The following is a 24613-nucleotide window of genomic DNA, read 5'->3' as shown; positions in this document are numbered from 1 at the left end:
TTTTGTGTGTTATTTAATATGCTACCACTCTAAATTTTATGCTAAAGAAAAAAAACACTTTAAAGAAAGAAAGGAATTTAGAAGTGGGAGGTGTGGGGAGAGACATGGGCACAACAAAACTTGACACCAGTTTTGGAAAACCTGAGCAGTAGCTCTCAGAAGGTTTAAGATGCTACACGAGGTCAAATAAATGTGACCCAAGAATCAGCTGGAAACCGATCTTTCTTTTGAGATTCAATTCAGCTTGACCTGACCCCATCCCATGGCTGAGGAGAGCCCACTGATGCCCCTGACAGCTTTGAGGGCCATGTTTCTTCTGGCCATCTCTGTCTGCACGCGTCTGCACTCACTCAGATCAGTCTCATTCACATCTCCATTCTCATGACCACCTAATTCTTCTCTCTTCCACTGCTAGCCAGGAAGGGAGCACAAGCCGTTTCCCTTGTTTTCCCCCAAAAATACTCCCACAAATAATTTGTTGATGGGGTAGACTTTACTGAAAATCTGGTATAACGGAACTTAGCAGCATTAGCAGAATTAAGTTACTTAGCAAGTAACTTAAAAACTGTTGCTTTCCTCAGCACCTTGCATAGATAGATAGGCAGATAGATGATAGATAGATAGATAGATAGATAGATAGATAGATAGATAGATAGATAGGCAGGCAGCAGATGCAATCTGTTACAGCACTTATCATACACTTGTAAGTAGTTGTGTTTATGTTTATCTCCCCACTGCACTGCGACCTCTTTACAATCAGAAACGGCCCTGATTAAGTTTGTATACCCCACGCTTCTCAGGCCAGACTATGTGGAGCAGTACAATAACAAGGAGGAAGATGACAAATACAGCAAATAGTTTTGTTTCTCCTGCAGCCGCAAGATAAGACTGTTGGATCCTGGCCCAACCCCTACCCTCCCTGTCTCAGGCTTCCTAAACAGTTCCTGAATTCTCCCTTTGTTCACTTAAGTTCTCCATGGCTTTGGGCCCTCTGCTCCTTTCCTGGCTTTAGTTCTCAGTTTCCTGGTGACACGGCTGATCTCAACTGGCCTGGCCATGGGACCAGTCCCCACTGTGCTGCCAATACCATTGCCTCATCATTTACTGGTATTGGTATTGGCCCAGTCACTTCTCTTGTCACTGTTCCTCTTGCCCTCACTTTATGACCTTAATGGGCCTTCTTTCTTCTCATTTTACTATTTGATTCTCAGGCTTCTGAAAGGTCTCGCACAAAATTTCGTGTCTTCAATGGATTAGCGTTCAACTCCTTGCTTTGCCCCTTCAGTTTCTACCACTCTCCTTCTCCAGATTATTTGTTTAAGTTCCCTTGAGAACTGGGGCAGCAGACAGCCTGAGGGACACCGCACAGTTAAAGGAGTTACTTCATTTATCCTTGACTGATAAAAAGAGAAACTGAATCCTAGACAAGGAGAGAAGACCTGAGTTTAAGGACAGGCTCTGCCACCTAATTGCATTATCAGACTGAGCAACCTCATGGGGCCTCAGCTTCCTCACCTGTCAAATGTGGATGATAATCTCATCTCTCTGTACCTTAGAGTTGCTCATTTCCCTTGAGTTACCGTAAGTGAAAACAATTTGAAAAAATACAGCGGTACTTTACAAATGAAAGGGATTATCCTGAAGGAGAGATACATGACTGTGAATAACGTTCTTGGTGTATCCTGGATCTGCCCTAAACCAACTCAAACCATATTTTGATTGGTGGCTCTGACTTCCTAGTTGCCATTTAGATGGCAATATTAGTGAATTCTGGACTAGGACAAAACTATTTGCAATCTGGCTTTGCCCTTCTAACACCCCTCCCCCTGATTTTTTCCCAACCCCCAATAACCCCCAAGAGATTTGTACTTGGATTCCTGAGGCTGGGCCTGAGCTGGAATGGGGCTGGTCCTCAGGGTGGAGGTGGGGTAACTGGCCTATTGCCTTATTAGAATTCACTGGTCATTGTACAGGAATATTTATCATACTAATAGCTTTGGAATGTGGGCTGATAATTCTCAACTTGTTGCAAAATAAAAATATGTGAGAAGCCCCAAGAGCTTAAAGCAAACAATAAATGCCAGTGGTGCATAATATCCCTGATTATCTGAGCCACAAGGCCAGAATATGTATTAATATGACAGCACAGACCATAAATCTGTGACTAAAGCAGAGTGGTGGGAGGCCCATTAGAGATGGAAACAGCATAATAGTCACAGTTGGATGAGATTAAAATATGATGTGAGATACTTGATAAAGGAGATGAACAAATAATCCATTTAAAGGCTCCTAAGGGAAGCAATAGTTCAGTGAAAATTGTGAGCCTAATCGATTTGGTCATTTGGTCAACAAGAGGTAGATTTTGTCTAATTATAACCTTCAGTGTGAGAACGTGCTGCATATAGTAGGTGCCTAATAAAGAATCATTTAATAAATAATGAGGGATTGCATTGATTTTGGTGGCCAGGGAATGGGAACTCATCTGCTGCTGGAATGAATGCTCAAGATGCACTCCCATTCTCCAGGGCTTCTCTCCATGTGGCTTTTCATCATTCAATATCTTGCGAGAGCTTCTTCACAGCATAGCCATTGGCTTTCAAGTGAGAAGTTTCCAATAGGACATGCCCCAGTGCATAAGCACTTAGTAAGTTTCTGCTGTATCTCATTTACTGATGTCCCATTGGCCGAGGAGGTCACATGGCCAAGGCCAGAGTTATTGTGGGAGGGGATTAGACAAAGGGTGCGAATATTGGAAAGTAGTTCATTGAAGGGCACCAATGTGAATCTTTCACAGGCTGATTCCTGTCTCTAGCCACACATGGAGCCCTGTTAGGGTCTATCATTCTACAAGAGCTGAATTCTGGTTCATGTCTTCCTGCTTCCACATACAGAGTCCAGGACCTACATGGCTTTGGTCTGACTACCATTTTCATTTTGGTTCTGTTTCTGATACATGGAAGTATGTATATATGTATGTATGTGTGTGTGTGTGTGTATGTATGTATGTATTTATTTTACCACAGCTTTAACATTTTAATTTTCTCACTTATATTATATCTCTTATTTTTTCGTTTAAAGCAGAATAAGGAGTGAGGAGTCTCAAAGTATTAATTGAAAATGTCATGTTGGCTGGAAGTCTGGCTCAACAGCAAGTCCATTTTCCTTAAGTTCCTCTACCAGTTTTTTTTTCCATTTTTTACTGGAAACGCCACACTTCTCCTTTCTGAACCCTTCCCCTGTATAATTATATAACGCTGTTCACTGGACAGTCAGTACCTGTCTGCACCTTGTTCATGTTGTTCTTGGAACGGTTTTACTCCACACTTCTCCTTTCTGAACCCTTCCCCTGTATAATTATACAACGCTGTTCACTGGACAGTCAGTACCTATCTGTACCTTGTTCATGTTGTTCTTGGAACGGTTTTATGCCCATCAGTTGCGTAAGCATCCTTTATTTCTACTAGCTAAATGTTAGTAGCTAGAAATATTCTTTCCCTCCGAATTCCTGGTATTTCTCTTGTATTTCTCTTATGGCACTTGTCGCTTCCTACCTTTTATCATATATATTTACATATGCCTTAACTCTGTCTTGGTTCCTTGGGGGTAAAGCTCGTGACAGATTTTCCTTGCCTTGAGCCTTGTATGTAAAGAGCAGGCTCTCCATACAACTGTTGCCTTCCCACTCCAACAGTATCCAAGGGAACTAATTTACATATACATTTATAATGAGCTGAATTTCAAGGGAAGGTGATAGCCACATTTATTTTACACCTCCATTTATAGGTCATTTTATACTACAACTGGTACTGATTGCCCTCATATTTTATTAAGTGTAATCAGAATATACTACATATAAATATTTTAGTCTACTTTCAGTGGTTTCCAAGAAAATTCTCTAAAGGCATATCTTGATTCCCTACATTTAGGCAAAATTCTATACAGTGGTACCTCGGTTTTCGAACGTAATCCATTCTGGAAGACCGTTCAAGTTCGGAAACGTTCGAAAACAGCTGACAGCTAGGCCTCAGGATCTTGCACTCAGCGGAAGCCGCGTGATATGTTCGACTTCTGAGGTGTGTTCGAAAACCGAAGCACTCACTTCTGGGTTTATGGCGTTCGTAAACTGAAATGTTCATCAACGGAGACGTTCAAAAACCGAGGTACTACTGTACTGTACTGTAATTAGAATTATCCCTTATACCCTCTGGGAACCACTAAACTATTGTAAGCGGGGGAGGGGTAGTGGATGAGGGTAAAGGGGATCAAATATATGGTGATGGACAGAGAACTGACTCTGGGTGGCGAACACGCAATGTGATATGTAGATGATGTAATACAGAATTGTACACCTGAAATCTATGTAACTTTACTAACAATTGTCACCCCAACAAAATTTAGTTAAGAAAAAAGGATTATCCCCAGATTTATAGCTTAATTCTGCTGCTACAACTCTCTTTTGACTTTTAGAAAATAGTCTTTAATAGAGACCCTTGTTTAAGGTTTAACTAATTATAAGTGGAGTTCTGTAACCACGTGAGATTGTGAACCATGTGCAGAATCATAATTTATTTGCTTTTTAATGCTCTGTGCCTAGCTCAGCTGATGACTGTTAAATGTTTTCAGATTTTGTTGGAACAGCCGGCAGTTTTCTCAACCCCTTTTCCCTACAAAGACTCAGCAACAGTGTACCTTTATGAATATCTATTTATAAAGGTCAGCCTATTCTACAGTATTTAAAACACAAAAAGTCTTTCCAGAAAAGTGGATCCCTTTATACTATTGGTAAAAGATATATAAAAGCTAGGAAAGATGAAAAGCTTTTAAAACACAGGGACTATGTTTAATAGTCCTTGTATTCCCTACAAAGCCTTTGATAGAGTAAGCACTCAGTAAATATTTGATGATAAAGATAAAAAAATATTTGTTCTGATTTGAAAAAAGGATCACAACTCTTCAAGGAGTATTGGCATTAAGATCTTAGAAGATTCATGGTAGAATTTCCAAAGTGTATTGTGATCAGAACTATGGAAGTGAGAAACCATGGGCTCAATAAATGAGGCTTACCACTCATTTATACCTTTCAGAATGTCTATCTACACTCTTTGTCTTAAAACCTCTTGCAAAAATGAAAAGGCCAAATCAATGTTATACCATCTGTTAGTGTCGGTGTTATCTGTGAAGCCAACTGCAAATTATTTAGCTTGAATTAGTATCCCTGAGTCTTTGTCACCTTTATTCCCTGATGCTTCAACATTAACACAGAGCAGAGTATCTATTCCTACTGTGCCTTACTCATTAAGATTAACCCATGAATACACTTCAAATCCTCCAACCAAAGTGCTCTTTGAATTGTATCACTGCACTGTAATTTTTTAAAGGTACACTGTATGAAATATTTTTGATACATTTTATTGAGTATATAATGTATGTCAGAGACCGTGTTGGATAAAGAAATTCATTAATACAACTAAAACATATTCAATGTCTATTACCAGGAACAGACTCTGCCTCAACTTATTATCTGGCTGGGAAGGCAGACATTTAACAAGCAAATTCAATTGCCAGTTTTCAGAAAGAAGTTCATTGAGATTCCAAGAAGATACAAGTCTTTAAGGATCAGGTGGAGGAGGAAGAGGACAGCAGCCAGGCAAACAACTTGAATATCACCTGATAAATGCTACACCAGCGTATGGCCAAAGTACTATCAAAATACAAAAGCAGGAGGATTTAATTCTCTCTGGAGGTTTGGGGACGGCGTCAGAAAGGAGCTGAAATTTTCAGGTTTTCTACAGGCTTAAAAGGGATGCTGAGTGATGGTGTTCAGGAAGGCATTTGTTCTGGAAAGTGTATGCAGGGCAGGGCTGGGAAACTCCAAGTACTGACTCTGAGGAGTAGATCAGACCTCTCCCACTGATTCATTTGCCTCTTGGCCAAGCACGACCATAGCCAGTTGAACCAGTTTGAGTGGGAGTTGATATTTCAGGTCAGACCTCAGATTTTTTTTCTCCAGAGTGTATGGCTGCCAGATAAAATGCAAAATGCCCAGTTAAATTTGACTTTTAGATAAATGACAATTTTTCAGTAAAGTCCCCAATATTTAGGATATATATATATATATATATATATATATATATATATATATAATATTTATCTGAAATTCAAAATTAAAAAAAAATTTTGATTTGATTTGACTTTTTTGTTTTTGTATTTTCATTTGTTACATCAGGGAACCTTACCAGAGTGACAAGAACCAACACGGTTCTGTGGTGGCACAAATAATCAGAAACAAAACGCACCATGACCCCGCCTTTCTGTAGCCTTCCCACTCAAGTCTCTCCAATTGGAATCAAGAGAGAATAGAGACAGTGTTCTGTAGAAAAAGAGACGCTGTAACTAGGCAACAAAGGTTCAAACGCACCCGATCATTCAAAAGATCCAGGTTTAGAAATGCGGTGCATTTTGGGAGTTGGTTTGCTAAGTTCGGATTCTCCTTCAAAGGCCACCAGACTACAACTCCCAGCAGCACTAAAGGTTGCGAGGCACCCTGGGAGTTCTGGCTATATCCTCGGAAGGGCCCTGGAGGGCTGCTTGTGTAACAAGAGACCAGAGCCGATTTTGAGAGATTCGCGACATTAGGAATTCATATAAAAGATTAAACCGAAGATTACTGCTTTCAATCCAGAGACAAAAAGTCTTCCAGAACACTGTGGAGACATGTGCCACTGGGTACTGCTTTTACATCCCACGTTGAAGGGTGGGGACTGAACACCGTCCCTGCACGTGATCCTAGCGCCTCTTTATTATTGGCTCCTTCAGGGACGAAGCGCTCGGGCGCGGACGCCCGGGATTGGTGTTTCAGGGCAGCCGGGTGGGACTCTGGCTGCTGCCGCGGGAGGTCTGGACATTGGCGGCCATGGAACTCGCCGGTAAGTGTGCGTCTGCCCTCCCTGCGCTGGCACTCTCACCCGCTTCCGGTTGGGACTGGACTGCCCCGCTGGGAGTGTGGCCGGCCATGGAGGGGGTAAAGCCGGCCCGGCTTAAAGCTCGGAAGTGGGTGTCGAAGGTCTCCGGACTCTAGTAGGGCTGAGGATGCGCTGGGGCGGGTTCCGTGGACCCTAGGACGGGCGGGGCTCCGGGACACCCGGCCTCAGACCCCTGCCCACTCTTTGGCCACTTTCCTCTCTTTGGGCCTGGTAAGAGCCCGCCTGACTGTAGCTGGGTCGTCCTTTCTTTGGCAGTAGCGCTCCCCACTGTTCTCTCAATGAACGAAGCCAGGGCAGTGCCCAGCGGTTGGGTGGAAGCTCTGTCCTCTTGACCCCAAGCTCCCGCCGGATCTCCCTAAGGCTCTTCGGGAACCTCTCTGCTGCTAATGACTGTCCAGGAACTCATTGGCCCTGGTCGAGATTTTTGCAGCCATCGCGCATTTGCCACTTAAGTGGCTGGGTGGGGACCTTGGATAAATCGCTCAACTTGTCTGGCTTTTCGTTTGTAGAATGAGAAGTATTCACTAGATCTCTTAGCCTGTCTTTAAGTTTACAATCTAAGATTCTGTGAATATGCTGTTTGTTGAGCTTTTACGCCATATAAGATGTTGGACTGTAAGAACCCGATAGAAGTAGGCAAACTCCACACAGACCATTGCAGGTCGATGAAAAACTTTAAATGAATTCATTTGGTTTTTTATTTACTGTTTTCGTTATTCATCTTTTTAATTGACTACAACTGGGAATTCGCGTTTAGGTGACAAACCGCATTTAAGAAAATGTTAGTGAAGCCACTGAAAAGTAAAAACCTGAAGAATCTCAGTATTTGATAATATGAACCTTAATTAGTAAATTCAGGTCAACGAACACTTATAGAGTATTTCTGAGAATATATTTAAAATATAGATGAGTTTGTTGGACAGAGTACATGTTAAAACTTTGTGCCTGCAGTTAATTTGCATTTTCTGAGTCTGCAGGTGAAATTGGAAACTTAGACCTTTAGGGTGGCTTCCCATTGTATAGTTGAGTTTCTGGAGGCATGGAAATCTAATTTGTAAAACTGAGGAAGGTTTCTAGCAGGTTTCTAAGACTGTAGCTTTAAAAGTCTAAGAATCTGTAACAGTACTGAATATTGAGTTGGCATTTTGCATTCATAAGGATCTAGGAGTCACCTGAGATGAACATTTCAGATGTAGAAAATGGCCCCAGATCCAGCCCATCTCTAGTTTAGTCTCATTCAGAAAGGCCTACATAACTGAAAGGTTAAGTTAAGAAAATAAAGGAAGCAGTTTGATTATCTTCTTCCTTGAGTAAGGAAACAATGTGGATGTCTGCAGTATGTGCTACCAGTGACACTTGAAAAAGCTGCTCTCCAAAAGACAGCTCTAGCTCCAGGTATATTTTAGTATAAACCACAAAGTTAGTACTAACAAAACTTAATGAGATTCACTGAATCAGTGTCTAAGCTCTAGTGGGGTTGGCACACTTTTTCTGTAAAGAGCCCTGCATGTAATTATTGGAATGAACTGGTTTGTTAGCATGGCAAATTATTATATACTATGGTGTAACAAATGTATTTTTGAAAATTATATGCAGCAGTCTTTTTAAAGCAAGATTAAGATAAAAGGACATTATCAAATGTAGTTTTGTTGTATGGCACAGAGTAAATGCTAAGCAAGTAAATGTCAAATGAGTAAATTCAGATGTACTTTGTTTTATTTCTCGGGGAAAAGCTAACCAATTTACATTAACATTAAAACAATATTGATGTCTGGATTTGGAATATGGAATGTATTTTGTCTCAGAGCTGAGATCCTCTTTTACTCTCTCTTTCAGGTACTAGACGACGCATATCTCAACTGGATTACTCTAAGGACTAATGCCTACACCATCTCAGCATGGCCTATCGAAGAGGAGGAGGGCATGGCCATCCTCGCTCAGCTACCCGCTGCCGTGTTGGTCGTGGAAGTCTTTACACATTTAGAACCCGTACCCATAATATATGCATGGTGTCGGATTTTTTCTACCCGAATATGGGAGGCGTGGAAAGCCACATTTACCAGCTCTCTCAGTGCCTGATTGAAAGAGGACACAAGGTCATAATTGTCACCCATGCTTACGGAAATCGCAAAGGCATCCGTTACCTCACAAATGGCCTCAAAGTCTATTACTTGCCTCTGAAAGTCATGTACAACCAGTCTACAGCCACGACCCTGTTTCACAGTCTGCCGTTGCTCAGGTACATATTTGTTCGGGAGAGAGTCACGATAATCCATTCACATAGTTCCTTTTCTGCCATGGCCCATGATGCCCTCTTCCACGCCAAGACAATGGGGCTCCAGACAGTCTTCACGGACCATTCCCTTTTTGGATTTGCTGATGTCAGCTCGGTGCTTACAAACAAGCTTCTAACTGTGTCTCTTTGTGACACAAACCACATAATTTGTGTCTCTTATACTAGTAAGGAAAACACTGTACTAAGAGCAGCACTGAATCCTGAAATAGTGTCCGTCATTCCTAATGCTGTAGATCCTACTGACTTCACTCCAGACCCATTTAGAAGGCATGATAGTATAACTATTGTTGTTGTCAGCAGACTTGTTTACAGAAAAGGTAATGAAATGATAGTTACAATTGCGCTGCACAGACTTTTCTTTCTTGTAGAAAGCTGTTGAATACTTGTATACAATGATTGTTTAGCTGTTTATTTTGTTTTATGGTTTTATGACTACTGTATTAAATATAGCAAAGAAAGATGGAATATTGTTTTATACATCCAAAAATTTTTTTGAAACAATGGTGAATGCTGCCTCCCTGCCAACCTTTGATGTTTTAATAGTGACTTAAAAACAGTAACCTGATGCTGTTTAGTAGATCAGGTCTTTTTAAAAGTTAAAACAGCCCTGCATGTGTGGTAAGAAGTATAGGGCCAAGCCCACCACCAATTTCTAATTGCGAAAGTAATGTCTTTTCTTTGCAGATATACATATATATGTTTTAAAGATTTTATTGGGGAAGGGGAACAGGACTTTATTGGGGAACAGTGTGTACTTCCAGGACTTATTCCAAGTCAAGTTGTTGTCCTTTGAATCTTAGTTGTGGAGGGCGCAGCTCAGCTCCGGGTCTAGTTGCCGTTGTTAGTTGCAGGGGGCACAGCCCACCATCCCTTGTGGGAGTCGAGGAGTCGAACCGGCAACTTTGTGGTTGAGAGCCCACTGGCCCATGTGGGAATCGAACTGTCGACCTTTGGCATTAGGAGCACAGACCTCCAACCGCCTGAGCCACTGGGCCGGCCTCTTTGCAGATATTTTGAAAATGAAAAAAAGCACAAAGATGAAAACTAAATCAACTATAACTGTACTCTTCAGGGATGACCATAATGAATGTTTTAATTTATAGCCTTCCTGTTTTTTTCTGCATACTTGAAATCAGTTAGCTTGTTCTGCACATTACTGATTTGTAGGTTGTATATTTAATCCTAGATAAGGCATTAGTAAAACATTGGTAGGTAAGTCATGAAGGAAAGGGAATAACATGGCTCAGAGTCCAATCTTGGCTCTGTCTCGTTTGTGTGATTGAGGATAAGCTACGTAACGTCTCTTCAGTCTCAGTTTTTTCATTTGTGTAATTTGGGCAACAGTGGAAATCTTGTGAGGGTTCAGTGATGGTTCCTATAAACTACTTAGCCCAGTTTGTACTTGATAAGTGTTCGCTCTTATCAGGGAGGATTTTTTCAGTACCTCTGCAGCATTTAATGGACACCACAGTAGAATTTGTAGAGCTTCATTTACTAAGCCTGAAACAGTCTGGTTATTCTAGACGAAAATCGTCTTCTGGATGCTATTTGAAAACCTGTCTAGTAATCATAATTAAAGTAGAGAATCGTTCAAAAGATAATAAATAACCTCCCCTTAAGTATTTGAAATCAACTCAAAATATTAATGTGGACTGAATTGCCTATTGTTTAGGCCTGCAGGCTTAAGAGTACTGGTCCACTGATTCGAGCTGCATCATCTTTCTTGCACAATTACCTTCAAAAATCATCCTTTACAATTGCCAATTTGGGTTTCTTTTCAATGGGGTGAGAGCCTAAGGGCGCGTGAAGTAATGTGCTGGATTTTTCATTTGTTTTTGATTTTATACAGTGGTTTAAGACACTGTACTTTCCTTTATTGAATTCTTCAGACCGTTCAGCTTCTCATAGAAACTCATTTTGTCAGTTTCTGTGCTATTTAATTACCCAATTGGGTAACAAGGGCAACTGGCATCAGACAGGTTTGTGGACAACGCAGGTGATTTTTGGTAAGCGTGAGCTCGGTGGGATCAGAAGTGTATCTCAGTGTACTATGCTGTGAGCTAAAATCCACTTCGGCCATGGGAATGGAGAGCCGTAGATGATCGGGCAGTCCACTTAGGCGGAGGTTGGTGAGGAAACTGCTACTGAACTCTGCTGGAGTGAAAGCAATGATGTGCTTCCATTCTTTTTTTTTTCCCCCAGAGTTTTTATAAGAGTTTATTTGAGCCAAACTGATGACATATGCTGGGGAGCGAGATCTCCAGTGCTCCCTGTGCTTGCTTTCTTAACTCATGATGTTAATCGACCAGCATTCTGTATTCTGAATCCTTTGGGATATTTGCTGATATGTTATTTGTTAGAAAATGTGCTTAAAATGTTTTTTAATCAAATAAGTGTACCTTTGTGAGATAGCTAGCTGAGAAAGAGTATGATGCATGCATGGTTGAGGATCAGAGCAAAATTAACTACTTGTACAATGATTAAACCTGTACTTCATTAATTATAGTATTTTCACCAGCTGAGCTAACCAGCAGCAGGTAAAGGAACGGCATTTCCTGTTCTCAATTCAATAATTTAACAAATACTTATCAAACCCTCTCTGTATGCCAGGCATCGTGCAAAAAGTAACATTCTGAGAAGGAACGCCACATCTGTAGCACACAAGTGAGTAGTTGTATTAGTTACATTAATGGTCCGTTGAAGATTAAGAAATTAATTTCCTTAGGAGGTGTTCATTTGGACCAGATATCAAAGGCCCACTGGAATGTAAGAGAGAATAAATCAAAATTCTTATCACTCAGATTTCCTGGCTGGTTTCTTCCCTCGTCCCTCGAGCCTGTTTTGCTCAGTCAGGGTTTTCCAGTGGTCCTGTGCATGTGCAGACATGCCCTACTTCTTGTTGTAGTGGTTGGTAATGGCAACTTACATTTATATTCTGCAGTTGATACAGCCTATTCATGGTACACTACCTCATTTGACCCAACAACTGTAGGGTAGATGTTCTCTGCATGTAACAGACTTGAGTTTCAGAGAGGGTAAGTAACTCGCCCAGGTTATACAGTAGGTAACAGAGATGACAGACCTGAGTTCAGTCTTCTTGAGGTAAGGCCTCTCATTCCCTCCACCATTATCCTAGATATGGATTCAGAAGATTCTTTGAAATATTGTTAGACTGAGCTTTAAAAGCAGTTTGAATCAGCAATTTTCCTTGTCCATTTTGTGTGACTGGAGATGGGACGTCCTTTTGTATATTTTGTTGTGTTAGACTCTGTTTAGAGGCACTAGGACATTTTTTTCTGGAGGAAAAAACCCTTTATTTTTAGAATAGTATTACAGACAATTGACAATATCAATCAGTTCCATTTCTTATAAGGTACTTGTCAGGATTAAATGACATACTGCATTTAAAATATATTGCCTGACAGTAAGTACTCAGTAAATGTTAGCTATTTTCAGCAATTATGATTATTCATATGTGTTGTTTTTTTTCATTTGGAGAATGGGTTCTTAAGCTTTGTATTAGAAGGGAGAGAGAGGAAAGAAAGAAATGAAATGAAACAATTATAGGAGACTAAATGTTAAAAGTCAGTAAGCCACTTTGTGGTTTATCTAGAAATCCACCAGATGGATTTAGTAATAGACCTGAAACATACCTGAAGAGAAGCCTTCATAATTCAGAAACGCCGCACGCGAATTTGTTTGCTAATACAATCATTTTGAAAATACTAACAAAGTTCACCTAGTAAATCCTATTTTGAATTATTTAATAAAAATGACCTTGTATATACAGAGGGTGCCAAAAATTGTATACACATTTTAAGAAAGGAAAAGCTATTAAAATTGTAACACTCAATACATACTGATAACAAAAGATGAATACAAGTCATGTGTATACATTTTTTTGGCACCTCCCTGTATATCTCCCACTACTGTTTTTATAGTTGATCTGCCTATACTAGGGAAGATTGATAGAAGTGTGATTGTGTGTGTGTGTGTGTGTGTGTGTGTGTGTGCGCGTGCGCACATTTCTTAAAATTAATAAACTAACTGGGTTATTTTACTTTGAATGTGTACAATTTGTTAATGAGCTAAATTCCCAAATAGTGTCAATATTGCTGTCACTTTGGATAGCCACTTTCAGACTAGTAGGGCATGATTTACTTTATTGCTTTATGTTACCTGAGGTTGCATTTACATAGAAAAGTGTTTCATTAAAAAAAGGAACAAACATGCATCCTTTTGTTCTATGGACTGTAATGGTCCGGCAGTTGAGATCCTGCCACTTTCATTTACTCTCCTTTAGGGGAAGCGGGCTATAACAGGTTTGGATGGACCACTCTTTTAAATTTTACTAATACTGTGGCATTTACTGCAAAATCCTCTGTACAGATTGCATTCTGCGTGTAGTGGAGGCAGCAGTTATACCCAGTTGCTTAGCCCTTTCCTGTGGCAGGAAGTGGAATCATAGACTGGTAGAACTTTATAACTGAAAGAGACCTTGGACTTTAGGTACATAGGTCTCTTCATTTTTTGTATCAGGAAATGAAGAGTTTGCTTTTTAAAAGGCTGGGACAAGACCTAGATCTCCAGCTAGCTGTCCTGTAGAAAACTTGAACTCAAAAGGTAGCTACCTCAAATACCATTTTTAGAAGTGGGTGATACATAAACAAAAGTGAATAACTTAAAGAACGTTATGTTGAAATGAAACAGAGTAGTCCACAAATTGGGTGTGTGGAAGGTAACAATGGATGTCAGTGTGTGTATCTTTAAGAATTGCAACTCTTGGGGGATGTCTGGCTGTTTGTGAATGATTCCACCCTCCCAGGAAAGGTTTAAGAGAATTAGTTTCTCTACATAAGGAGGGCATAGCTAATACTTTTCAAAGTGAGTGGATTCTCAGTTCTGATGATTTTTTTGAAAGTTTAAATATTAGTATCTCCAACATTCAACTTTATTTTCTATTTTCAGGGACCGATTTGCTTAGTGGTATAATTCCTGAACTCTGTCAGAAATATCCAGATTTAAATTTCATAATTGGAGGAGAGGGACCAAAGAGAATCGTTTTGGAAGAAGTACGGGAAAGATACCAGCTACATGACAGGTATTGATGGATTCCATATTATCTTGGGTGAGAAAATACCAGTTACTTAAATTCAGTTTGGGCTCCATGCCTGTGTTAAGTGGGCTGCTTCTCCTACATATACTTAATGTAAACATGTAATGCAAGGCCTATTTAAAAACATTTATATAAAATGGGAAACCCTAATTAAAGAATTCACAATTTTTTCCGTTAGCCCAATATTATTTGACTTTACAGGGCAGTGATTGGAGGCACCCTAGAAGGCACAAAAAACCAACTGCTTTGATTGGAAATGTTTGCCGATTTTTAAGGCATTCTGAGTTGTGATTTGAATAGCATGGCCCAAATCATGTCAATTGCTCTGCACATGCAGATTCCAACATTTGTCTTCCTCACTTACTTAGATAACATGTGAGGTGTGTGCCTGTGAAGCAGCAGTGTAAAAGGGACAGTTTCCTGTTTAGTAATGACACTTTAACATTTACTCATCAAAGTGTATTAATATTTTCATTAAATGCAAACTAATTTTGGAAAAGATGAAATTTGATATGTGTGACGAAAGTCAGGAATATGTTAACTGAGTTTAACCAAACAGCTTTATAATCATTTAGATCAAAGTTTGGCAATATTAATCTTTTGAGGTGGCAAACATTAGAACCAGTACGAATATAAGTATAATATGAATAGCACACTTGACCTATAAATTATATTTCTTTTCTAGCATGAATTTTCACTTTCCTCTTCTCATTTTAAAAATCAGAGTGCGTCTCTTGGGAGCCTTAGAACACAAGGATGTTAGAAATGTCTTAGTTCAAGGACATATTTTTCTTAATACGTCCCTCACCGAAGCGTTCTGCATGGCAATTGTGGAAGCAGCCAGTTGTGGTTTACAGGTAAAAAGCTTTGAGGGCTTATATTGTGGGCGTTTCTGTACTTGTATTTTGAAAACTAACCAGACACATTCCATAATAATTTTTACATTGGTTTTTCTTATTTTCTCTTGTGATACGAGTTATGCTGGATTGTATATTCTTTTTTTTTTCTTTTTAAGGTTGTAAGTACCAAGGTTGGTGGAATTCCTGAAGTACTTCCAGAAAATCTTATTATTTTATGTGAGCCTTCTGTAAAATCTTTGTGTGAGGGATTGGAAAAAGCTATTTCCCAACTGAAGTCAGGAACATTGCCAGCTCCAGAAAATATCCATAACATAGTAAAGACTTTCTACACCTGGAGGAATGTTGCCGAGAGAACGGAAAAAGTATGTCATGTGCCAAGAAAAGGGTATTTGAAGATTGTGTCTGAATTCCTGATTCACGTATACGTTTGCCTTTTCTTATACAGGTTTACCATTTCTGTTCTATTGCTTAAGCTTATGAAGTCTCTTCCAAATGAAAAGAAGTGCACTAATGGATTACTTTTGGTATATGCTAGACTTCAAGTTTCTAGTCAAATCATTGGGTTTGACATCTGAAAACAGTAGTAATGCAGTCTAGACCTTTCATTAGACTGGGCATAAAGAAGTTACAGAATTTTCTAGAAGCCACAACCATTAGAGGCAAAACTAATATTAAAACCTACTGTTGGACATTTTCTTGAGGCTGTTTATAATTCTACAGTGTATAGGTCTATTAGAAAATAATGGTTTTACCTAAACTCTGATTGCAGAAACTTTGTAACTTGTTAATATTTAATTCAGGCTACTTTCTAAAGCTCTTGTGTCACTTTTGCTAACTGCTGTGATTTTCTACAGGGAAAGGATTTTTGCATCTTTTGGCTGATTGAGAACCTAAGTTAGAATTCAAAATGCACATGACAAATGTTGGAAATATGATCACAAATAAAAAGCAGCAATAGAGAATTTCCGAAAGGACAGGTACAGGAAATAGATTAATACCCTTAGGTGGGAGAGTCTGGTTGTGGGACATGCTTTCTGGTTTCGAGTTAGGGACTTCATTTATTCTACTCAGTTTCATCCGTCCTTTAAGTTTCGTTACTTCGTCTGCCTCATGCCTTTTATTACCATGTAAACAAGCTGGATGGAAACACCCTGCTTCTTAGTACAGTGGTACCTCGGTTTTCGAACGTCTCCTTTAATGAACATTTCAGTTTACGAATGCCGTAAGTTTTATGGATCTATGGTATCATTAGATAGTAAAATTCATGCTAAATTTGCAGTTTTAGGGGTTGATTTTAAAGGTCCGGAATGGATTAATCCATTTTGCATTGCTTTCTATGGGGAAACCACACCTCGGTTTTCGAACTTTTCAGAACTCGAATGGTCTTCTGGAATGGATTACGTTCGAAAACTGAAGTACCACTGTATATAGAAATTGAGAACCAGACAGTCAGTCAGTTGGGAACATGGAGCAGATAGTTTAGACTAGTGCTTTATGCTGTCAGTTGTAGTCAGTGGAGCACCTAGTTTCTAGCCTGAAGATGGAGCTGTGTAAACAGAATAGCTCTTTCCTGCAAGGCTTTCTTACTTGGTTTAAATTGTAAATTCCTGTACATAAGATGAACCCATATTTGAATATAAGTGCAAAAATTGTCATATCCATTTTCCATTGAACTGTACGATATTTGAGTTAAACACTTTTGACTGAAATGTCTCTGAGACACTCACCTTCTAGAAGTTTTCAGTATCTCCACCTATATGAAATAACCACCTTTTCCTGGGTTTCCTTTGAAGTTGGAGTGTAGCACTGATTACCTGTTAGGAGTACATGTCAGAATCACCTAGGTATCCTTTTCAGGATCTGTTCATTCCATCTTTGTGTCCCCCGGCCTCTTCAGCCACTGCCTAGATTCTAATATGACTTTTTAGGAGCAGAGGTGGCATTTGGGAATGGTTGGCAGGGCTATTTGGTCAGACTGGTTTTTTCAGTGATACTCCACTCTACCCTGTTTTCCCAAATAAGAAATAAGACCTAGCCGGACCATAGCTCTAATGCATCTTTTGGAGCAAAAATTAATGTAAGACCCAGTCTTATTTTACTATAATATAAGACCCGGTCTTATCTAACATAATATAATATAAGACCTGTTCTTATATTAATTTTTGCTCCAAAAGACACATTAGAGCTGATGGTCCAGCTAGGTCTTATTTCTGGGGAAACAGGATTGAGAACCACTGCTCTGTAACTTGTGGCTTCACCTTCTTGATCGACATGTAAACCTCAGAAGTCTGAGCCATTGTAGATAGTAAGTTTGGGACAAAGAACTCTGGTTTTTTGTCAACATATGTTTAAGGAGCTAATTAGGATTTTTTAAACCGTGACTTTTGTTTAAGGTCTTGCTTGAAGTAATAGTAAAAATCTGTATTTTTTTTCTATTTTATACTCTGTGGTGATTTATAGTATACATTCAGAAAAAAGTCCTGTCTATAGTGGATTGTCATGCCTATCATTCTCTTCATAGTAGTAAATTACTTTGTCATTTAAGGTCAAAATTTGATTGACACTGAAATAAAAGTTGACACGCAGGTCACTTTGTAGTTGCTCTTTTAATTCTACCTGTCCCACACAGGACACCTCGATTCCTTTCAACTTCTCCTTAGTTTGTGCTATTTAGAAACTTGAACAAGTTGTGATTCGCCTGTCTCAGTGTAATTGTCAACATACTTTTGATTCAGAGGTATTCCAGATGTCCTCAAGGTGAAGCCCTGATGAAAACATCCTGTATCTTTCAAAGGCCATTGGCCTTTAGGACTTACACTGCACGTCATAAGTTTCTTGAGTTCAAAAGGAGATGGTTTACAGATCTGATACATGAGAAGCACAAGTAATACTCAAATGAATTTAAAAAATTAATGTTGGTTCATTTTATGTGTTCAGAATAAGAATGTTTAAAGATCTTTGTTTTTTCCTCATATTTCTGAGTTTAGTGCCTAGCAGTGCTGTAAAAAGCAAGCCACCTACTATCAATTCTCAGCAATAAACTTTGTTTTCTTTGCCGGTGTTTGACCTGTACCTGCCACGAAGATTTCCCCCGTTTCTTTTCCCTCTTATTTGGAATCTGTGAAATGTTTCTGTACATTCTCAGCCTCTGTGCTCAGCAACACAGCTTCACATGGCTGTGGAAAGAAGAGCTGCTCTGTACCCAGAAAGAATCACACTAGCTTGTCACTCTCTGCTTGTGGTTGATGTCTGCCAGGTAGCGTGGTGAGGGCTTCTCCGCCGAGTCAAGGAACCTTAGAAGGCCTGTTCTGCTTCAGGGAGTCACTGCTGAATTAAACATGGCCTTGACAGAGGCGACCCGAAGAATGGTTCCAACTTCTCAGGACTTTAGAATTCTCGTAGTTGGTTATAAGTGATGGTGGTCCCTAGGAGACAGGACCCGTGGCATGTTCGTCTTTCTTTGGCATGGCATCTAGCCTGGTATTTTGTCCATGATAAGCACTGCATGAGTGTTGAATCAGAAGGCAGTAATTTTGTAATGAATTTCATAAGCCACATCGTTCCCTATAACAACAACGAGATTTAAGCGACTTCTGTTTACATCTGTAAAACATTCCTGGTCGTTGCTTATTGTGGGTCAGAGTGCTCATTCTCGGCCTCTCTCCTGCCAGGTGTACGACCGGGTGGCAGGAGAAGCTGTGTTACCGATGGACAGACGACTGGACAGACTCATCTCTCACTGTGGCCCAGTAACAGGCTGCATTTTTGCTTTGTTGGCCGTATTCAACTTTCTCTTCCTCATTTTCTTGAGATGGATGACTCCAGATTCTGTCATTGATGTTGCAATAGATGCCACAGGGCCAAAGGGTGCCTGGACTCATCAATATCCTTACAGTAAAAAACGGGGTGAGAATAATGAGATGTGTAACATCAGGTAGAAGGAAGCCTGGATTGGAAGTTTTTAAACATTTGTAACCATTCTATTAATACAATTGAAAATAACCTTGCTCTTTCTTTTTTTTTTTTAAAGTTAATTTAGTAAGTTATGCTACCTCTATATTATTCAATGTTTTATTTTGAGGAAAGAGAAAAACTTATGCAATTCCTGAGTGTAGAAACCCCTTGCACTTATTTAAAATTTAAGAGAGAACATTTAAGCCACTCAGGTATGACCTTTCTCAGACTACTGAAATCCCTTTAGCAGAGATGTTTTCACATTATATTTTGGGAGCTTTGGGTGCTGAAGGGCCAAATGTTTTCTGGACATTTTTTTGGCCAATTTTAAGTGTTCTATCATTAACTAGATAGTCACCAGATGTTTACAAGTCACATTCTTGGACATTTATCATGTATACTCAGTGTTACATGTAATCAGGTTTCGTGAGTAAAAAGGTCCGTCACTCACCAGCGTGTTTTAAGCACCTGCTATGTGGAGAACACTGAGCTAGATACTTCCTGCCGTGAAGGACCAGGGTACATTCGCTGTTTATCATTCAAATGGCTCACTTCACTGCAATCACAGTTGACATGAAATGGTGAAAATATCCAACATGCCAAAAATGTTCATGCTTTTAATACCAGGAAACAGTTGTCCGCATGCTCCGGGTACTTCTTTGAGCCTGTTGTACGCATTCTCCTAGGTGGAGCCTTCATCTTCAGTTGTGTTGATGAAAATGCCGTTTGCTTTTTAATTACTAGGGACCGATATCACTGTTGATGAGAATGCAGAGAAAAACCCTCCACCTCTTTCAGTGTATAATTTAGTCCTCTGTAAATGCCTTTGTGTTTTCCGAACAGAATGTATGAGGTATGCCATCTCAAACTCAGATGCTACCCTGTACCTTTGAGAGAAGTCACTTCCCTTCACTTGTGGCCTAGCTGATGTCTGATAAGTATTGTCAGTGTGCAAAAGTCTTTACCCCCAGGATGTTTTGTTTATAGCGAATTGAGTCTGAAAATTTTAGGAACACAAGTCTCTTTGTGGATGGATGTGTTGTTAACTGTACTTGTCCAGAGCCATGGGTTTTTGAACCCCAAATTATCCACATGGTGTGTCTTATTATGGGACTCCTTAGAATAAATTTTTGTGATAAAGGACTGCAATCAAAAGACAGGCACGTGTGGGTGCACTAGATAGATTTTGCCAGTATTGTGATTCTGTACAGGATTTTTTTTAATGGCAATATTTACAAAACTTCTTGTTAAAAAGTATCATAACATGCCTAGTAACTGGTTGCCACTGATATAGAAGAAATATATTTGTGTTTCCTACTAAAACACAGATGCAAGAGTGCAATTTTTAAAGTCTAGAAGTTAAGGGTTCTTTAGTTAAAATAAAATGGACTGACCCAAACCATTAAATCTTTTTGGGATTTTTATGCAAAGAAACTGATTTATGTAAATATGGAATAAACAGTGCCAATATTCATGATAAAGCGTGATCTGTAACATTTGGTTTTATTTAATAAGTAATTTTTAAAAACATACTATTTTTTCTTACCTTTTTATTTCTTGGAAATTTTTCAGAATTGTCACTTGATTATTGTCATTTATTTCAGATGGAAATAGGATTTAAAGTTCTTGCATGTAAAATATGTAATTTGCGAATTATTTTTCTTTTAACAAATGGAAGTAAATTTGCTTGTTCTAGTAAATCTTAATTTCAGACTTCCCAGATACCTTAATTGTAACTATCAGTGTTGCACTGGTCAATATGTGGAAACATATTGTTCTACCCTGCTACTTACAGTTATTCGAAAGTGATCTTGCAGTGATGAAGAGTTTATGAAAAATATATTGTATTTCCTTTGATGTTACAAAAAGTAGCACATGTAAAAGTGATCTATGAAAACATGGTACATGTCCAAAAATAAAGACCAAAATGACATTTTGACAATTTTCTGAGTTTGTCTTTTTTTATGAACAGCACTCCCCCCGCGTCCCTCCCTTGCACGCTTTGTTTTTCAGTGCAATTTGATGTGTTGATTGGTCTGTTAGTAAAACAGGAAGTATCCTTCTATTGATGAATCCCTCTGTCATCTTTTCTTTCTAGAGTGCTTCTCTCTTTTACTCATGGAACAGCAAGTTCAATTGTGCCTTTGTTTCCTGATCCAAACAAATTCTTGTTTTGTACTGTGCTAGAGTTACTGCATGAGACAAGTGAATACATCTATTAACTGTTGTGTATGTGAAGTATGTAATTACACTTTATCTCGTGAGCTATTTTAAGAGAAATTTGAATTTTGATTTCCTTTACAGAAACCGAGCTTCTCCCACCCCTTTTGTTGGAAGCAGCGGAAAGCATCACCTACATTGGTATGTTCCGATTTCTTTTTTTTTTTTTTTTTTTAAGATTTTTTTTTTATTATTGTTGGGGAAGGGGAACAGGACTTTATTGGGGAACAGTGTGTACTTCCGGGACTTTTCCAAGTCAAGTTGTTGTCCTTTCAGTCTTAGTTGTGGAGGGTGCCGTTCAGCTCCAGGTCCAGTCGCCGTTGTTAGTTGCATGGGGTGCAGCCCAGGGAGTCGAACCGGCAACCTTGTGGTTGAGAGCCCCGCGCTCCAGCCAACTGATCCACCCAGGAGCTGAGCGGCAGCTCATTGACTTCATTCTAGTTGCGGAGGGCGCAGCTCACTGGCCCATGTGGGAATCGAACCAGCAGCCCCGTTGCTCAGAGCTCGCGCTCTAACCAGCTGATCCACCCGTCTGCGCTGTTCTGATTTCTTACACCGAAACTTGTTTATGGCAAAGTCAAGGTATCATGCATCTGTGTTCACTTTTTAAATTTATTTATTATTTATTTATTTATTTTTAAGGGTTTTATAAAATATAGCTAATACACAATATTATATTAGTTTCACGTGTACATTGCAGTTATTTAACAGTACCCACCTGGCAATATAGATAGTTATTACCATATTATTGATTATATTCCCTATGCTAAAGAAGTGATCATGATAAGTCCAGCAACCATCTGACACTACACGCTATCACAGTATTAGTGACTATATTTCCTATGCTGTACATTACATCACCATGACTTGTTTGTTTTATATCTGGAACTTTGAACCTCTTATTCCCCTTTATCTTTTCACCCCCTTTTTTCAAAAATTAGTTTCAGGTGCACAAAACAATGTAATAGTTAGACGTTTATCATTTATATCCCTCACACAGTGATAACCCCCCACCCCCCACCCACTACCCCTCTGACATTGCACACAGCCATTACATTTCCACTGCTTCTATTCCTAATGCTGTACTCCGCTTCTTGTAACTTAAATATATATATATAAACTTGTAGTTGACATTCATTATTGTTTAGCTTCAGCTTCAGGTCACTTTTGTGAAGTATTTTTAAAGGCCTCTCTATCCTTCTCTGCATTCCCAAAAGAATCTGGCTAGATGTTACCATATTGTATCCTGTGGCTGGATTTTTTAAATATGAAATTCTGAAAACTGAATTCTATACAGAATTTGGTTTCTATTCAACAGTACTTTGGGGAGTTGATTTTTCTTTATCCTTTATTGTTTATGTTTGGCTATGGCTCAGTGGTCAACTGGATGTGGAGTGTGTGTGTGAAAGAGTTGGTGATGTTGTGCCCGTTCGGATATGTGGCAGTGTCTGGAGACATTCTGCTTGTTACAACAGGATGGGAGTGAGGCATTGGCATCGAGTGTGTTGAGGTCAGGGATGCTGCTAGATATCCTACAGTGCTTTCACACAGCCCCCCACCACAGAGAATTATCTGGCTCAAAATGTCAGTAGTTCTGAGGCTGAGCGACCCTGGTGCTGTAGATGATTTCATCTCTTGTAAAAGATACTGTGAATTAACTCCTTCCGTAGCTTTTTACATGCATCTCAGATGTAAAGATGGTCTCTCAGAGGTAGTATAGACATCCATTTGAAGCTTGAAAAAGTTGAGCTGCTCATAGCTGACTTTTCTGGTATGTAAAACAAAGTACAGCCAGCCGTGTTTTAAAAGAAAATCAAAACCAAAACAAGATTGAATAATGTGATAATGATGCAATATACATCACCGGGCTGACATGAATAAATGATTGCCTTCTTAGAGTACAGTTGAAGAAAGAGACATGAAAAGAGCTAAAATACTTGTGTTCATCCATGTATTTTCATACATTGGCACTCGACTAGGTAATCTCAACTTGGTAAAGTCAACCCTATATGTTAATATTTGTTCTTGAAAATGAAAACAACAAGAGATCTTTATGGTTCTGTGACACCGAAATGATCTGCTGTGTATTGTGATTCAAAGCTGTATTCTCACGCATCAGCCTTTTAGCAGAGTATAGGTAAACAGTTCTTCTGATGGTACTCATTCTAATTTGAGTGCTAGAAGCTCCCATATATTTGCATAAAGCATTTATTAAATAAGATTTATTTAGTCTGCTCTTATAATTTTAATTTGGCTTGTCTTTTCTAACAGATTGTAGAAATTTAGAAAAATCTAATAGAATGAAAAGAGGAAACCTAGATTTGCCTCCCTTAATTTTCCAAGGTGAGGAAAATTCAAAATAAATTATTCTCACTTGTATTGGCCAGCTTGTTGAACAGTTAGGGTTACATCTAAGCAACTAGGGAAGGAATTGATTAATAGAATCTTTGGGTATTTCACCCAAAACCTAGGGCATCTTCTTCATCTGTTTCATTATGACTCCCCCATGATCAAGGGTAGCCCACATTTTCCAGAAAGAGGCACCACCTTTACTGACACTTGAAATGGGAAGTGAGCGATCAGTAACTTTGCTGGGGGACGTTGTCATGGATGAAATTATTACAGTAAAGTGGTGGAATGCTTCTAGTCTGACACTTCCACTTGGAGAGGCTTCCAAGATGGACCTTCTATTAAGCACTGCCTTCGAGTAAATGGTCTTTTTTAACTGGTCATATTTGAGATTTGGGTTTTGTCTCCCATAAACCTCAGAATGAAGAAAAAATGAAATGTTCCAGGGGCTAGACTTCCCACCAGGAGCATAGGATGTATTTGTACTGATTTGTGTGAACTTCAGATAGCTTGTTTTGTCCCCATGGGATCTGAGACGTTTCTTTTATCTTTCCAATCCTGCCTTCCAACATAACATAATCAAAATTGGGATTCAGGAATAAAAAAGGTTTGGATTTGAATCCTGTTTGTTAGGTAGCACTGAGGAATGTAGGTCTAGGATTATTGGGTGTTTCTGGTTAGAAGGAAGTTTCTTTCGTGTATTTAACCTTGCTGTGAATGTCAGCAGCACATGCAGTCTCCAAATCCCAGTTAGCTTAGAACCTACACACTGAGTTCTCCGTAACAGGAGCACTGAGGGCTAGAAGGTTTAAAATAGATGTCATATGATACCAAT

The 24613-nt window shown here is 39.3% G+C and overlaps 1 protein-coding gene across 7 annotated transcripts; it reads left to right on the top strand.

Annotated features, from left to right (window-relative positions):
* Window positions 1–6365: 6365 nt before the first annotated feature.
* On the top strand, window positions 6366–21151 carry PIGA (phosphatidylinositol glycan anchor biosynthesis class A). Of its 7 annotated transcripts, XR_012493295.2 has the most exons (7): window positions 6366–6926; window positions 8820–9596; window positions 14248–14380; window positions 15081–15252; window positions 15411–15617; window positions 16110–16232; window positions 18927–19064. XR_012493295.2 is itself a non-coding variant. In XM_074323411.2 (6 exons), exons 2-6 carry the CDS (start codon window positions 8882–8884, stop codon window positions 16152–16154), a joined length of 1272 nt encoding a protein of 423 aa, XP_074179512.1. In that variant the 5' UTR covers window positions 6366–6926; window positions 8820–8881; the 3' UTR covers window positions 16155–19064. The 7 variants fall into 7 exon arrangements, 6 of the variants coding, with proteins under 6 accessions (XP_074179512.1, XP_074179508.1, XP_019601901.1 ...); XM_074323411.2 differs by having other exon boundaries at window positions 16110–19064; XM_074323407.2 differs by lacking the exon at window positions 16110–16232 and having other exon boundaries at window positions 6379–6926; window positions 18927–21151.
* The last annotated feature ends 3462 nt before the right edge of the window (window positions 21152–24613 follow it).

Source organism: Rhinolophus sinicus, chromosome 18, assembly GCF_057876585.1.
Source record: "Rhinolophus sinicus isolate RSI-liver-muscle chromosome 18, RSI-T2T, whole genome shotgun sequence".
In the NCBI taxonomy this organism is placed as follows: domain Eukaryota; kingdom Metazoa; phylum Chordata; class Mammalia; order Chiroptera; family Rhinolophidae; genus Rhinolophus; species Rhinolophus sinicus.
The sequence above is the reverse complement of the archived record's forward strand: the minus strand, read 5'-3'. Positions and strand labels throughout refer to the sequence as shown.

Excerpts from the sequence above, each read along its gene's own strand:
- PIGA (XM_074323407.2), top strand. The coding sequence starts at position 8,882 with ATGGCCTATCGAAGAGGAGGAGGGCATGGCCATCCTCGCTCAGCTACC. Across the intron at positions 9,597-14,247 it reads CAGACTTGTTTACAGAAAAG|GGACCGATTTGCTTAGTGGT; the intron begins GTAATGAAATGA and ends TTCTATTTTCAG. Across the intron at positions 14,381-15,080 it reads AGATACCAGCTACATGACAG|CATGAATTTTCACTTTCCTC; the intron begins GTATTGATGGAT and ends TTTCTTTTCTAG.